Source organism: Mytilus californianus, unplaced genomic scaffold (genome assembly GCF_021869535.1).
Source record: "Mytilus californianus isolate M0D057914Y unplaced genomic scaffold, xbMytCali1.0.p SCAF_1, whole genome shotgun sequence".
NCBI classification, from domain to species: domain Eukaryota; kingdom Metazoa; phylum Mollusca; class Bivalvia; order Mytilida; family Mytilidae; genus Mytilus; species Mytilus californianus.
In genome coordinates, this window is record NW_026262581.1 from 134,579,249 (window position 1) to 134,596,085 (window position 16,837).

At 32.9% G+C, this 16,837-nt stretch overlaps 1 protein-coding gene across 1 annotated transcript in view; it reads right to left on the minus strand.

Moving 5' to 3' along the window:
- LOC127735504 (uncharacterized) overlaps window positions 1-16,837 on the minus strand; it is a 57,836-nt gene that overhangs the window by 26,175 nt on the left and 14,824 nt on the right. The window contains exons 2-4 of the mRNA XM_052245691.1: window positions 15,615-16,407; window positions 11,486-11,518; window positions 1,769-1,911 (exon numbers count right to left, since the gene is read on the minus strand). Of these exons, the coding sequence (XP_052101651.1) occupies window positions 1,769-1,911; window positions 11,486-11,518; window positions 15,615-16,362 (924 nt within the window). The 5' untranslated portion in view covers window positions 16,363-16,407. The remainder of the gene's footprint in view (window positions 1-1,768; window positions 1,912-11,485; window positions 11,519-15,614; window positions 16,408-16,837) is intronic.

Here is a 16,837-nt window from a genome sequence, read left to right on the forward strand (position 1 = left end):
ATATTATAGTCCCGCCGGTTATATTATAACTTGGAAACTTTAGCATTGGGAACAAAGAAAAAACCTAGTGTGCTGTTAACCAAAAGCCCGAAATAACGTATTCCCTGCCCATCAACGAGACGAAAAACTCCAGGTTACTGATTGATGCAATTGAGAACTATGCAAGAAAATATAAAGCACGAACCAGATGAACCAAAAATTCAGTCTATTTCTGAATGGATCAAAGCAGCACAATCATGTATTTAGAAGTGCATTGAAAATCTACGATGCATATTGCACAAACTAGGTTTTGTTACACTTTGAAACTTTGAAGAATGCCGAGGATGTGATGCCTTACTCTCTCTTAACGACAAAAAAAGAAAAAGAATCAAACAAAGTTGATTTTATATTAAAAAAGCTTTATTTCGAATGTCAAACTTAAGAACTTGGAATGCACAGCAAAACTTGGAATCTCACATATGCCACATTATCACTCACGAATGAGGGGATTTTAGAATACTAGAAATCCGTTCTTCCCTTCTTTAGTATCAAATTGGGACGATGAAAATATCCCGTCTTTAACTGGATCGCTAAACATCTCAAAAGTTCTTATAAAAAAAGATATGTAGAAGATTCTCGACGACTAACAGGAGTGTGCTCCTCTCACAACAAATGCTTTAACAGAGTCATGAAATCGTCTGGTCTGTAATTTTACTGATTCAAATTCTATTCCCGATTGGAACATTTTGACTGATGACTCGCATTGCGGGCGATGCTTGCAAATCAGGAAACGACGCACCCGGTCTTGCTTTATTTTGAAATCATGCGATTTTTGCAGTTTTTGTTTGTTACCTTTATTTGAATATTTAACTGATTTATGAGATTTGAACATCGGTAAACTACTATTGCTATAATTCATGTTTTCAAATAACAAAAATACCGAACTCCAAGGAAAATTCAAAACGGAAAGTCCCTTATCAAATAACAAAATCAAAAATCTAAAACACATCAAACGAATGGAAAACTGTCATATTCCTGACTTGGTACAGACATTTCCTTATGTGAAAAGGAAGGATTAAACCTGGTTTTGTAGCTATCTAAACCTCTCACTTATATGACAGTCGCATAAAATTTCATTATATTGACAACAGTGTGTGAACAAAACAAACATACATAATATGTAAAAATGTCAAAAAATTTGGGTTCAGCAGTCAACATTGTGTTATAATCTTAATCACTATAAAACAATCAACTATGTCAACAAAAAACCAAAATAGCTTATAGACAAAGCACTAAGCAAAAATGAAAGACAAGAATACAAAAAATGAACATAGCACAATAACACAATGGCGGGATGTATAAATACCGAGCCACGCCAAAAGAAATTACTAAAAATGGACTAAACACTATATGTTAATAATATACAAAGACAAATAAAAGAACACATTAACACGTAATTAAGATGATAAAAAAACGCAAGTACCTAGAATCCATACTTCAAGACCATCATGTGTTATTTGTGAAGTTGTTACGGAATATTTATCAACAAGGTCTTGATATCTTCCGATGAACTTTTTTAGAAAAAGGACGAGATGTCTTTGACATAACCCTGGTTCATCAACTTTCATCAACAATCGGTTGTTCTCTCCTTGTACTACGAATTTTTTCACTAACATAAACTGACCTCCATGATTTACCAAAGGGTGCTAAATTCGCTTTATTACACCAACAATTAACCAATCAATATTTTTTTTATGAAGACTTTACTTATTTATATTAATGAACTCACATTAGGATTGTAGGCTGTTATTTTGTCCACATTTGCTTCTGTTAATTTAGGAAACTGATAGGTATACACTTTATCACAAAGATGTGAATGCCTATCGGCTTGGAGGTACCAATTTGTTGCACCATTCTGACCGCTTTTATCGACTATATTAAAAAAGAAATAAAACACTGCAGAAACGTTGACTTGAAATTAGATCAAGCAAAACATTAATTTTAAGTTTATTGGTTAGATTTTCTATTTTATAGTCTTGTTTTTTCTCTCGTGCATATAGAAATTACAAATAAAATATCAACAAAGCAATGCTGCTTAAATCCACATCATAGTTTGGTTATTTACTAGTAATTAAAAAGTATATTTAACCTTAATTTAAAAGAGAATAAAAATGTTTAATTTGTCTTTAATTAAGGAATACAACAGACTAGAACACTGATATATCAGCAGAGCCCAGCTTGCACATATTTGTGGAAGGAACAAAGACAAAAAATGAATTCGTTTTGAAAATTGTGACAATTTTGAAATGGGACTGGGCGAATAACATTTGACCAGGAAATATTTCTATAATAGGATGATATATAAATAAGAAGATGTGGTATGTGTACCAATGAGACAACTATCCATCAAAGTCACAAGGTGTAATAAAAATTTAACAATTATAGGTCAAAGTACGGCCTTCAACACGGAGTAATATGTCTATTTACCGATTTTGTTATATTTCTAATTGTGTCATTTGACTGATTAAAGATTCGAATGGTTAGCGGAGGATTAGCATGGCGAGTCAACTGGTATCGGTCCTTTTGGGTGTGAATCAACTCCCTCATTATTTTAAACTTGTTTTGTATCTCTAAAAGGACTTACGAGATTTGAACATCGGTAAATAAACTATTGTTACGGGTAGTAAAGGGAGGTATAGGTCCATACGAAGAACCTTAAACAGGGGGAAGTATAGATCCATATGAAGAACCTAAGGCAGAGGGGGGAGTATAGGTCCACATAAAAAACCTTAAGCAGAGGATTGACGTTTTTATCTGAAGTTCTTTTTTCCAAGTGATGTGTCTAGAAACTCGATATATTAGAGCCTTTGGCAAAAAACTTTATGTTTGCATTGTTTCTCATCAATAGTCGGTTATTACATACCTGAAAAAGAGAGGCGAAAGATACCAAAGGGATATTCAAACTCGTTTGCCATGTCAAAAAACGAAAAATATTCAAAACACAAACAACAGTATCTCATATAGATTTGATGCAAAATTCATGTTATAAAATAAAAGTGTGTGTGTTTCTGAACTTATTTGACATAAATATAGCAAAATGGGGCGTAAAAATGTCATATTTGGGACCAAATCATTTAAAGTCTAATCCCTTTCAGTCATGATTTTTCTCGACACATTGACATTCAAAAACCACCCAATCTTGTGGATTTCTTCTCATATTAGAGAGGTTTAGCAAAGTAGACGTGTACGGGTAGTAGAGAAATTCCCTGTTGCAGTGCGTAATACGTCATCGATTTATGCAACGTTTTACAAATACACGCCATTGGGAACTTATAAGGCGGGATTTACACTAAGTAAAAACTTCTGAGTTTTATTGTTTTTTCTGAACATTTTTTTCAATGAAAATAGCAGTGAAATAATTCCGTTTTTCTTTCGGGAGTATGCAGCTCTAGTATCATCTTTCAATAGTATTAAAACATTTGACTTTTCTACACTTTACACAAGTATTCCCCATTCCAAACAAAAAGACAAATTGAAAGAGTTGGTATTACTTTGTTTCATTAAAAAGAATGGCGAACGTAGATACAAGTATCTTGTTTTGGGGAGGGATAAATCCTACTTTGTAAAGAATCACTCTGATTCAAACAAAACATTCTCTGAAACTGACATTATCAAGATGCTTGATTTCTTGATTGAAAACATATTTGTTACGTTTGGAGGACGTGTTTTTCAACAGACAGTCGGAATTCCAATGGGAACAATTGTGCCCCTCTTCTTGCCGACTTGTTCCTTTATTATTATGAGGCTGACTTCATACAGGAACTTCTTAGGAAGAAAGATAAAAAGTGAGCCATATCCTTTAACTTTACGTTCCGCTATAAAGATGATGTTCTCTCACTAAATAATACAAAATTTGGTGACTAAGTTGAACGAATCTATCCCATCGAACTAGAGATAAAGGACACTACAGATACAGTTAAGTCTGCCTCATATCTTGACTTACATCTAGAAATTGACAACGAGGGTCGGTTGAAAACAAAACTTTACGACAAAAGAGATGATTTCAGCTTCCCAATTGTGAACTTTCCATTTCTATGTAGCAACATTCTAGCAGCGCCTGCATACGGAGTATATATCTCCCAATTGATACGATATTCCCGGGCTTGTATTTCCTATCATGATTTCCTTGATAGAGGATTGCTGCTCACAAGGAAGCTATTAAACCAAGAGATCCAAATGGTGAAGTTGAAATCATCCCTTCGTAAATTTTACGGACGCCATCACGAGTTGGTTGACCGTTATGAAATAACCGTTTCATAGATGATATCGGATATGTTTATATATGTCGTAACTACAATATCCTTCCCTTTTCACGAATGTGACCTACCGAATTAGACTATTTACCGGATTTGTAATAACATAAGCAACACGACGGGTGCCACATGTGGAGCAGGATCTTCTTACCCTTCAGGAGCACCTGCGATCACCCCCAGTTTTTGGTGGGGTTCGTGTTGCTTAGTCTTTAGTTTTCTATGTTGTGTCATCTGTACTATTATTTGTCTGTTTGTCTTTTTATATTCGGCCATGGCGTTGTCAGTTTGTTTTCGATCTATGAGTTTGACTGTCCCTCTGGTATCGGTCGTCCCTCTTTTCTAATTACATTGAATTCAGGATTATTTTTTTGTTTACAAATGAAAAGAAATATATGGACCGCCAAGCGGGCACATGTCACTGAAATGTACCTGAAATGAATTTTATAATGAATATTTCCCTTTAATTGACAAAATTTACATTGTGTACATTGGTACATTCTTAAATCAAAATCAAAGGAATAATTTTTTCCAGAAAATGAGCAGCCCTCTAAATTCAATTGCCTGTGGCTTTAGAACAAACAGGAATGAAAAAGATTTTTTAAAAGTGGTAAAAGTGTTTAAAGTTTCAGCGTCATTTAATTTATTAGCTTTCAAATCCAATGCAAGTTCTTTTGGTTTGATGTTTGATTTAGTTTCAAATGTAAAGTCTTCGATGGGGTATAATTGAATTAATTCTGCTTGATTCATAATTTTACATAATATGTTTTAGATCAGGTATAGATGAGGAATATAGTGAAAGAGAAAGTTTACTGGAGGAGGTGATAGGGTTGATGGAGGAAAAAGGATGCAGATAAAGAAAAAACAGCTTCCCTGGAAAGGCTTCCCTTGACATTAGAAAAAGGGCATTAGAAACCCTGACACCCACAAAAGGTAAGTTAAAATAATAATTTTAGTTTATTTTTGTTATTCTATATTTACAATACAATTTTGTATAAAATAACTCGCATCAATTAGTTTGGAAAATAAAATGGTTGTGGTTATGTTTGGTTCTGCTGTAAACTATCTTTTTATTTTTTCTTAATTTTAATCTTAAAGATGGTAAGAACATTTGTTTTTTTTCCATTGATTTGAAACGTGCATTTTATTGCAGACGTTTTTGAATCGCAAAGGTAAAATATAAGCACAATACTTTATTATTTCATTGTTTTAACCTTTAATTGGAAAGGAAATATTTTCATTTGACCTTGTATTTACAGATTGTGATGCAGAAGAAGCTATTATACCAAAGAAATCAAAATCATCCAACAATATTTGTTCTTATCTGCAAGATAAGAAAGAGACAGAGACGGAAATAAGGAAAAAAGAGATGGAAATGAAGAAAAAACAACTACAGTTCGAGAGAGAGAAATTTGAGTTGGAGAAAAACGAGAGGAGACAGAGAATGGATATTGAAAGACAGGAAAAGATGATGCTTTTTGAAATGTTTAGAAAGCTCGCGGACAAGAACTAAATTAGTTGATATTTTTGTAAATAGAAAAATAAATTATTCTGATGTTCTACAAAATATTGATTACTCTAAATTTGTTGTAATTTTTCACTATCATTGGGGAATATTGTGCGATTCGTGAATGAGATGGTAAAATGCTTGTGTTAATTTTGTTTTAGTGGGTCTTTAGTGGTCTCCTTGAAATAAGATGCCACAATTTAGTTTTACCCCACCACATTTGACGTTTACATGTTCCAAAACAGGAGTACCTTGGTCAGTGATTCGTGTGTCTGTTTATACCTTTTATGATGCCCCACCTTCGATAGTAAAGGGGCATTATGTTTTCTGTTCTGTGCGTTCGTCCGTCAGTCCCGTATCAGGTTAAAGATTTTGGTCTAGGTAGTTCATGATGATGTTGGAAATCACACCAACTTGAAACTTAGTACAGATGTTCCTTATGATATGATCTTTCTAAATTGTTTGCTAAATTAAGTTTTTGACCCCAATTTTACGGTTCACTGAACTTATAAATGGGATAGTGTAAAAACAGTACATTCTCAGGTTAAAGTTTTTGGTCAAGTTTAAGTCATATCAACTTGAAACTAAGTACAAATGTTCATATGGGGGAATTTCTTTTCATTTCAAAAGGGGAATCATGAAACTTTTCCTTTTTTCCAAAGGGGGGGGGGGGGGGGGTGTAGTAATTTTTATCCAAATCAAATCGGAGATGAGAAGGCTGCTGGTAAAAATTGATAAGATATACGCCTTCAAGGAATTTCTTGCAACATATTTATGAAAAATGTATATGGGAATTAAAAGTAACACCCTTTCAATTTCGTTTAGACGTTCAACATGATCGGGATCTTGAATTAGACATTTAAGATTTAATATTGTCAACAATATTCATTTTATTTTCAAGACAAAGTTCACATCAATTGTACAACAGAAACGAATTACATATAGCTAATATAGCTTCATCCAGACAAATAATTTTCCAAACTTGGAGGATCTATGTCAAAATTAAAAGGTTTTATGATGTGTGTAGTCATGGGGTAAATAGTTATCAAAGGTACCAGGCTTATAATTTCGTCTTCATAAGACTCATCAGTGACGCTCAGATCAAAATAGTTATAAAAGCCAAACAAGTATAAAGTTGAAGAGCATTGAGAACCCAAAATTCCAAAAAGTTGTGCCAAATACGGATAAGGTAAGCCGGATCACCGTAAATAACATAAATGTCACTAGTTGGGGTTGTCATGTATGTCTGAAGTTCTCCACAAATACCACTCCCTCGTAGTAGTCCGGCATCATGCCTTCGACCTTCAAGCGGACCATACATGTTTGCTACAAGTACATTAGGAACAACTATGCTTTGAAATTATATATCGTGGACTCTTTTATGGCCATTAAATAAAATGTGCTGATTTGTAGTTGGTCTGCAAAAGGGTCGAACGGTCCCTTCAATGAAATCCCAACAATTAAGAAGAGGTGCATCTCTAGCTGCAACGACGTCATCGTATTCTTGTAAATGTCTGTGCGATAACCAATTACTGTTGAAATCATGTAAAAGATGGTTATGAGCATCGTAGACAAAGTTCATTGCTGTATTAATGATTATAGACATAGCAGTTTCATATTTGAGGTCTGAAAGGCGACAAGGATAAGCTAATCTACGTAATAAAAGACAAGGCTTCTAGACCGGAACACACATACAAAGGAATCGGGGTTATCCAAGGCTGTTCATAAATTTGGAATGTCATCTTCTTCAAAACGGAACAATTTCTTGCAAGCCTCTGCAGATAATTCATAAAAATATAAAGGATCTCCTAAATTTGAATTATCTTTATAACACGGAAGAAGCAATACCCGTACAAGTTGCACCATCTAATTAAACCTGAACGTGTACGTGTACGTGTACTTGTACGTGTATTTCACCCGTACAAGTGCACGTACAAGTACACGTTCAACTGCTAAACTTCTTTATCAACATGAAACAGCATTATATATTCTGCATTCAATATAGCTGAGGGAGAATAAAAACTATAGGTTGATTAAAAAGTAGACAACGACATTTTATACAGATTAGACCGTTGGTTTTCCTGTTTGAATGGTTTAACACTTGTCATTTTTGGGGCCCTCTATAGCTTGCTGTTCGGTGTGAGCCAGGGATCCGTGTTGAAGTCCGTACTTTGACCTATAATGGTTTACTTTTACAAATAGTGACTTTGATGGAGAGTTGTCTCATTGGCACTCATACCACATCTTCTTATATCTACTAACTAACGACATAACCGTAAGAAGAAGAAAAAAAAAACGAAATGGTAAGCACCTGTCTACAATAACCAAATATTTAGCATCACGAACCCAACAAACACTCAGATGCTCTAAAATCGGTCAGTTATTTCTGTTCTACTAGAGAACTCCGCCGTGTTACTTCACTTAATGTATCAACTATTCATATGCTGTGTTTAAACATATAACAATAAGGGATTGGTAATTGCCACTTGTCTAACAATAAAAAATCGCAAGATTCATAAATCACTTGGAATATATAATTCCGAAATGATGCATTGATTAAAAAAAAAGGTGTTGTTGTTGTAGTCAAGAGTTTTACCAGTAGAAACAAGACAGACATTGAAAAGTAAAATAACACCAAAAAACAACAACACTGAAACCAACAGCAAAAGTTACATGAGCCCTTTTTAAACCATATAATTTATGAGGGTGTATGTGTCCTGGAAAAACATAAGTACCTGCTCCACTAGTGCAATCTTTTGTGTTACTCATGGCGACGGAAAAATCAGCGATAAGTCGCATCCAGCCAGTGTTGTTTAAATTGGCGAAAAGAGCACACAATAAAATAAATTGTCTTTACTTTACAGAAATAGGCTACTTTCCACCAAAATTACACAATCCACTAAAGATATTTTTCCAGCCGAGGAAATATCAGGTCTATAAGAGATTAAAATAATTTTCACATGTAGATGAAAACAAAAATTTCGAATTTTTCAAAGTTTTGTAATTACTGCATGTGAAAAGGCTGCGAAGAACTAGTAGCAAACGGAAATGGAAAACGGTCATCATGCATATTGACATATATGTTTCTGAAACTAAAATGAAAAGTAATTAAAATAAGTATATGTGGAGGGTTGGGTTCTTTTCAGAAAGTGGTTAAAATTCTAAATATGAAACAAATTACAAATTATACCTATGGCCCAGAAAATACCATTCCACCTTAAGGTAGATGGGGTGTCTAAATTATAATCCATAGAATTTTTTAATAATTTATCAAAATGTAGTTTATATCATGCCTTTTTTGAAAAAAAATAATAAAAAGAATGGGTCACGGGGCTTATTTTCACGCTACAGGTTGTGCAAAATTGACAGATTTTGTATAGATTATGCATGGAAAACGCAATTTTCTGCCATAAAACGAAAACTACACCATAGAATTTCGAGATAAAATATGAGAAGATAGCTCTATTATACTTTCAGATAAGAAAAAGAAAAAATGGGTTCACGGTTCGCGTTTCTTGCTACATAATAAAATAGGTAAATTCCTAACACATTCTATTGTAAAAAAAAATTATCTGAATTATCTGCCCTTACATTTGAGTTGCCTCCCCTTATGTGGCAAAGTTGGAAACAAATTATTCATACAAAAGTATTCTGTTTTTTGTAAAATACAACCATAAATATAATAAAACATGTCATTTTCTATATTAAAATGAAAATTCTTACATATGAATTATCCACTACTCTCAAAATTTGCACATTTTATTAAAGATCTAGACCGATTATTGTCTGGTATTTCAAAATCCAAGATGGAGGAAGACACCCTATCTACCTTAATGTACCGACCGTGCGAGGGATGTATATCCAGTCAAGGTCGTAAAACACTTCCAGTAGTAATCTACCTTAAAGGATACGAACCTCTTGTATACTTTATCAATAAAACATATATATTGACTGCATTATTAATCAATTCATAACAATGTGATTTTGGCCACCTAGAATCCCTATTAAAAATGAATCATTTTGTGTGATAATTTTGATTCAGCAAATACAAAACTGTCAGATATGTGGGTATAAATGTAGTAATCTTCATCGTTAATGTAGATTTTCTAAAAATAATATAAATCGCTTTGCTTTTGGTTATAAATGTTCGCTTTGACTTGTTACAGTATCTGACACATATTCAAAGTAATACTGGAATTTTAGACACGGTATAGTTCAGCCACTTACACATCATTTAATTTTGTGTAACTTGAGTGTTGGATTTTATCAACACATCTTAAAGATGTGTAAAAAAAGTTTGATAGACGCACCGTCATAATGACCTTATTTGTGTGTAAAAAGGTATTAAACTCATCGAACCTTTAAACAAACTTATTAGTAAAGATTATCTTACCAATGTTTTAATTAGATCTTTGAATATAGTTTACATTGGCACAAATATCGATTTTGTCATCAGCAAATTAAACTGACATAACTGAATTTGTATTCTTTTCAAACGGTTTAAATACACATCCACGTTCATTTTCTATATAGAGATTACTCTATCTATATATTACATTATGCATATTTATTAACAGGTTAACTCCTAACTATCTTACTGCCTGTCGATACTTTTATTTTGGCATTGCACAAGTCATGTCTTCTTTGACTGTCCATGACGTTAAAACACTAAATCCCTGGGATGTGTTTTAGTTGATTTTAGTCTCCGATGCATGATTTTTTTTATTATTAATTGTTTTTGGCTTTTTACTAGCTTTCAGTAACTGCGAGTACTCTCGGGAAATCGTACTTTCGTGTTAATTTGACCTGTTGATACTGTTTGTAAGGTATTTGTGTTATTAAATGTTTACTTCTTCAATGTTATATCTAGTCTCACTATTTTTAATATATACCACCTTTGATAAGTGTTTAGTATGACGATAAATTTTCACTTTTGTTCTCGTACTAGGAACAACAAAATGATTTATTTTGTAAACATTATATCCGTACTCCATGTATATCTTACAACAAGTCTTTCTGATATTGTTTTACATCTAACCCCCTCGTTTTATTAATTTTGTATTTACATTGTGTCATATATCAAATTTATTCGTTCAGTGTATGCTCACTTGTTTTTGTTAATATGTCTTTTGATTGAGTTAATCCATTTCAATTGATATTTTATAGTGTGTCTTTCTATGTTGTGATGTTACACTATTATTTCAGGTAGGGTAAAGGTTGGCGCCTACTAAAACGTTTAAACCCGCTGCATTTGTTTGCACCTGTCCTAAGTTAGGAATCTGATGTTGAGTGGTTGTCGTTTGTTGGTGTGGTTCATAAGTGTTTCTCGTTCCTCGATTTTATATCGATTAGACCGTTGGTTTTCCTGTTTGAATGGTTTAACACTAGTCATTTTTGGGGCCCTTTATAGTTTGCTTTTCGATGTGAGCCAAGGCTCCGTGTTGAAGGCCGTACTTTGACCTATAATGGTTTACTTTTACAAGTTGTGACTTTGATGGAGAGTTGTCTCATTGGCACTCATACGGTTTACCACATCTTCTTATATCTATTAACAAAAATATCGAACTCCAGTGCCATTTATAAAGTTTCTGAATGAGAATGGTTTATGCAATTCCCGCTTTATCCTACCTTCATTGATTAAATATCCTCCCTTAAAAGTGATAAAACACTTATATACTAATTGCCTTACCTGTCTGTTCTATGAATTCAAGTTTGTTTACACCTGAAATAAATAAAAAATAGTCTTTATTCGAATTAATGTTTATTTGTCTTGTATTATGCAATTTGTTTTTATATAAATAACATTGATTAAAACATGATGGACTTTGTGTAAAAAATCACATGTCTATAATATAGCAAAATTTATATACAAGGGAACCATCATTATTCCATTACTTTAAAGTTGTCCATATGTTTATTTTTGCAGTCTCCATATTTACCTATTTTTCCGTTAATAAATCACTATTGTCATATTTCCAAAGATCTGTTTGGGTACTGACAATCAAGGTCTGTTTCACCTTGCAATAGTATGTAAAATATTTGACATTTCTAATAATCTTTACACAAGCATTCCAGATTGTAAACTTAAAGGCAGACTGAAAGAATAAGTCCAACTTATTTCATAGAAAAGAATCTCCAAGTTAGATACTAATACTTTGTTTAGGGTAGGACAAATCAAACTGTTAAAAAACCAACTCTGATTCCAACAAAATCTGTGAAACTAACATCATGAAGATGTCTGATTTCTAAGTTGTTTGAAATAGCCATTATAGTACATGTTGTAAAAGACGGAAACTTTAATTCACTGGTATTATGTATGCAACTTTATACAGGTTATTCCAAATATATTATAACAGTCTATAAAAAATATCCAACCAACATGAAGTTAAAATTTTATTTCAAACAACTTACGATTATTGCGACTTTTTTGTTGATTTTTTACCCTAAACCTATTGTACATAATTAATTAAAGCGACAGTAGTTTATCGATTTTCAGATCTCGTTAATCGATTAAGTAGAGATAAATTAGAGTACACAAAAAAACATTTCGAAAGGAGCGAGACTGGATGCTTTGATAGGGTTAGTGGTCCTGCTTTCCATGCATCACCCGCCATTTGAATCCACACTCAGTTTAAATATCACAATCGAGAATAGAACACAAGCGGTAAAATTACAGATCGGACGACTTTACTGGTATCTAAATTTATGACTACAAAAACATGTCGTTAGAGAGTTGAGACACCGACACATCGTATCGATCAACTCGTGATGGTGACCGTTAAACTTGAGTAGTGTCAATTTCATACCTCTGTTAACGTTGGAGCAGTTTTAGTGGAAGCAACACATCCCTGTTAGTAATATCCGTATAGTTGAAATATTCACGAGCTTAACGCATTTACTGACAAGGGTGTTTTATTGCAGAAAACGGAAATTTATCTTGCAACAGCGTACTAGTCGAGTGACATTAACAATAACATTTTATTTTTATTGCACCCACCTAACATACGGATGAATCATATATCATTCGAAAGCATAGCATCTGTACTATCGTTTTTGCCCGGTGCAATTTCTGTCAAATCACGATGAAAGGTGAAGGACGGACAGTTTCTAATTTTACAAGACATCATCATTTTTGCATATTCTGTCTTCTAAATAATAAAATACTGCATGGAAATATGAAGAACTTTTAGAACAGAGGCAATGAGTCATTATTATCAACCGCACTTTAAAATATTAATGACGCATTTTTTTTATAAATAGCGCCTTGTTCCAGAAATTCCAGTGAAAATGATAAAAATGAGTGAAAACCAAAATGTTTGTCTCTGAATCAATTGTTAATCCCCATAAAACCAAATAACATATTTCATGTAGTGCTTATGACGTTTTTGACATCATCAAATTACTGCAATCATGCTTCTTGTTAATTGCCAATGCTTTATAAAAATAAGGAGATGTGGTATGATTGCCAATGAGACAACTATCCACAAAAGTTCAAATGAAGTGGGTGTAAGCAATTATAGGCAACCGTACGGCCTTCAACAATGAGAAAAACCCATACCATTTGGTTGGCTATAAAAGGCCCCAACATGAAAAACATGAAACAATTCAATTGTGAAAACTAACGGCCTAGTTTATAACAAAACAAATATGACAGACATGAACCAACGACAACCACTGAACTACAGGCTCCTGACTTGGGACAGGCACATAAAGAATGTGGCGGGGTTAAACATGTTTGTGAGCTCTCAACCCTCCCCCTAACCTGGGACAGTGGTGTAACAGTACAACATAAGAACAAACTATAAAAATCAGTTGAAAAAGGCTTAACTAATCAGATGGATACAAATAGAAATACATCTAACAAAAACACAGAGTGGACGTGACAGGGTACTTCTACATCCCCACAACAAAAAGACACTAAGTACAGATCTGAGAGTACTCGCAGTTACTGGCAGCTAGTTCAAAGCCAATAACAACTAATAAAAAATCATGTATCTAAGACTAAAATATCAATCAGTACACATCCAACATCAAAGTGGATTTAGTGTAAAGACGTCATTAACATTCAGAAAAAAAACATGACCTTGTGCAATGCCAAACTATAGGTATCGACAGATTGTATTACCGTGCAAGATTATTATGTGTAATATTTAGCATGGTTTTGCATGCTATAATCTGTTCGTTTGGTTTTCTAATGGTGCGAAGATCTCATAACTGTAATAAGTGTTTGACATTAGTTGACATAAAAAAAAAATATATACAAAAACGGTATCTTTATATGTGAGAAAAAACACGCGTTAAAAATGACATAACTTAAAAGCAGGACTGTAATGTTGAATTTAGATTGTTTGCTATTTAACTCTATTTGAATGTGTATATCAGGAATATATCCCTTCATGTACAATCTCCATATGTGCACTTCAAAACTATGAACTTCACTAAAATTTATCAGGAGTATTGCCTATCACAAAGATTTTTTAGACTAATGGATGGACATATGAATGAAAAGAAATAAAAATGATCGTAGGGACAAGATGATTCCTACATTTCCGATAAACACTTATACTAGTATAACATAATGACCAAAGCGATAAAAGTAGGACAGAAAAACAACAGTCTTCAAAACACTGCACTGAAATATACGAACACTACCTTAAACCAGTGGTGATTGAATATGCTCCAGAATGGTAATAAATCTTCTACAATACCAGTTTTCAGTCATGTTTGATAAAACTAATATAGTATGTAATAATGTCCTAACAGGAAAAAAAAACCCGGATCAGGGATTATTAGCGCTTGGTGCAAACAATATTAATTCGAATATTTAACGAGAATAAACTTCTTAAACACGTCTTCCAATTTTGACATAGAAAAAAAACCATATTTTTACTGTATGTACCTTGTATATTCCTTAAACACTTGTATTACCCCTTTTTTTAAATATGGTAAATTATTTTCTCCTGATATTGACATCAATCGATGTTTTATCTAAACAGTAAAAGCAAACTGATCCTTATATTTGCAAATGGCGATATTGAGGGCAACTGCAAAAGCTGGATCAGAAGGCTGATTCCTGACCATTATTATATTAATTGCAGTTTTTAAATGACAAAAAAAATCCCTTCCCCTATAAACGACAAATTAATTTTATTTTTGACATATAAATATTGATACCTAAAGAAATATTTTGCTGTAAGTGCAATTTTATTATTTTTGATGGATTTTTTTAGAATTGCAGTTTTCTTTGAAGATTGCGCAATTAACATTTTAATGTGCATTTGATTTGGAATTATGGTATTCTGTTCTATTATGTTCATATGATTTTTAGAAAAAAAAATATCATACAAGAACTAGCAAGACGCATTTTGTTTAATTCTTGCGAAATTTAGGAATGTTCATTCTTGATATTTGACTTTGATTTAACAAAAATTGTACTGTACGAATTATTGACGACCGGGCAACACAGAAAGTACAGATAATAAGCTTTCGAATGATATATTAAATAGCTGTATGTTAGGTGGGTTCATTAAAATTGTTAAAGGAGGGTCTTTTTGAAAAATGTCACTCGCTTAAATCGATTAGGCGATAATAAGCACAACTTTTTTGGAAATTTTGGTTTATAATGTTCTTCAACTTCGTAATTGATTTTGCTTTCAACATATTTTATTTGAGCGCCACTGATGAATGATGAATGTAAGTAAGAAAAATCTATGAAATTGGTTTTCTAATTAAGGATTATTTGTACAATGTTTACGGTCGATTTTTGTATTTGTTCGAATGCATAATCATAATATTTATAAACTATGTAAAATATTTACCAGGATTGGAATACACATCAAATATTTTGGCTGGAATGTCTTCTATGTTCCGTGCATCTATGTAGCGATGAGATTTCAATAACGTTGGTAATTCTTCGTCTGGAGTACGGATAAGAATAGGAATCAGTCTTAAATGGTTCCTAGACTTATACGATAGATCTAGAGCATGTTGAGCTTCTGTCATACACCATGAGCTCTCAATGAAATTAGGACTCAAAACTGTCAATACAGCTACACTCTGTATCATTGTATCGTAAATGTTTTGATCTATCCTCTTTCCAGGAGTAAAATCCCTTTCATAGTTCAAACATTTCAAGAAAAATCTTTTCTCGAGTTGTCCACAAATCTTGTTGACTTCAATAACGTCTCCAGAGGAATATGACACAAATAAATGATATTGTTTACCATCCGGAAGGTCACGAAACTCCTCATCAATGTTCAGTTTGAGAAACGTTTCATCAGAAAGTTCGTTTACTGACGAGTTTCTAAAATCTCTTTTTTGAAGAGGAAATTGAGAACAATGTAATTGGATATCTGAATCTGAACTTAATGTTGGATTTTGTCCAGTAAAAGATTGTTGCAGATGTAAATGACTGTCTTCAGAGGACAATAATGCAGTTGTTTCTGATATTAAACTATCACTTGCTGCCCCGTTACAGGACAATATTTCGTCGTCCCCGAGATGTATAGAAACATCTTCTTCATCCAACTGGTTACTTTTGTTATTTACAATGCTAATGTTCTCCATTTTGTGTGGAAACTATGATATTATTGTGCACTATAAGGTCCTTTTCTGTGAGAAATTAAATTAACAATTGTAGAAGGAAGACACAAAGACAATGAAATAGACAAGACTAGCATGATTTTGTACGCAATTAGAAATGTAAATAAACAGAACAATTTGTTTCATGTTGCATAAAACATAAAATTGATACATAAAATAAATTCCTATTCTAAATTTAAATAATATAATGCATTACAAAAAGAAATAATACTTTTAATATTGAAAAAATGTATTAATTTGAAATAGATAAATAAATTCTGCTAAACTTCATGAATGATTTTGGTGCATCAACGTCATGGCTAAACGTGACGTCATACAAAATGAAAACTCTCGAACGTTATGTCAAAAGGAATCTCGTCACCTTTAAAACCCTATCTCCAAGATAAAAAAAAAGTGGTATAGGCCTACATCAAAAGACACCATAAATTAAAAAAAAAAT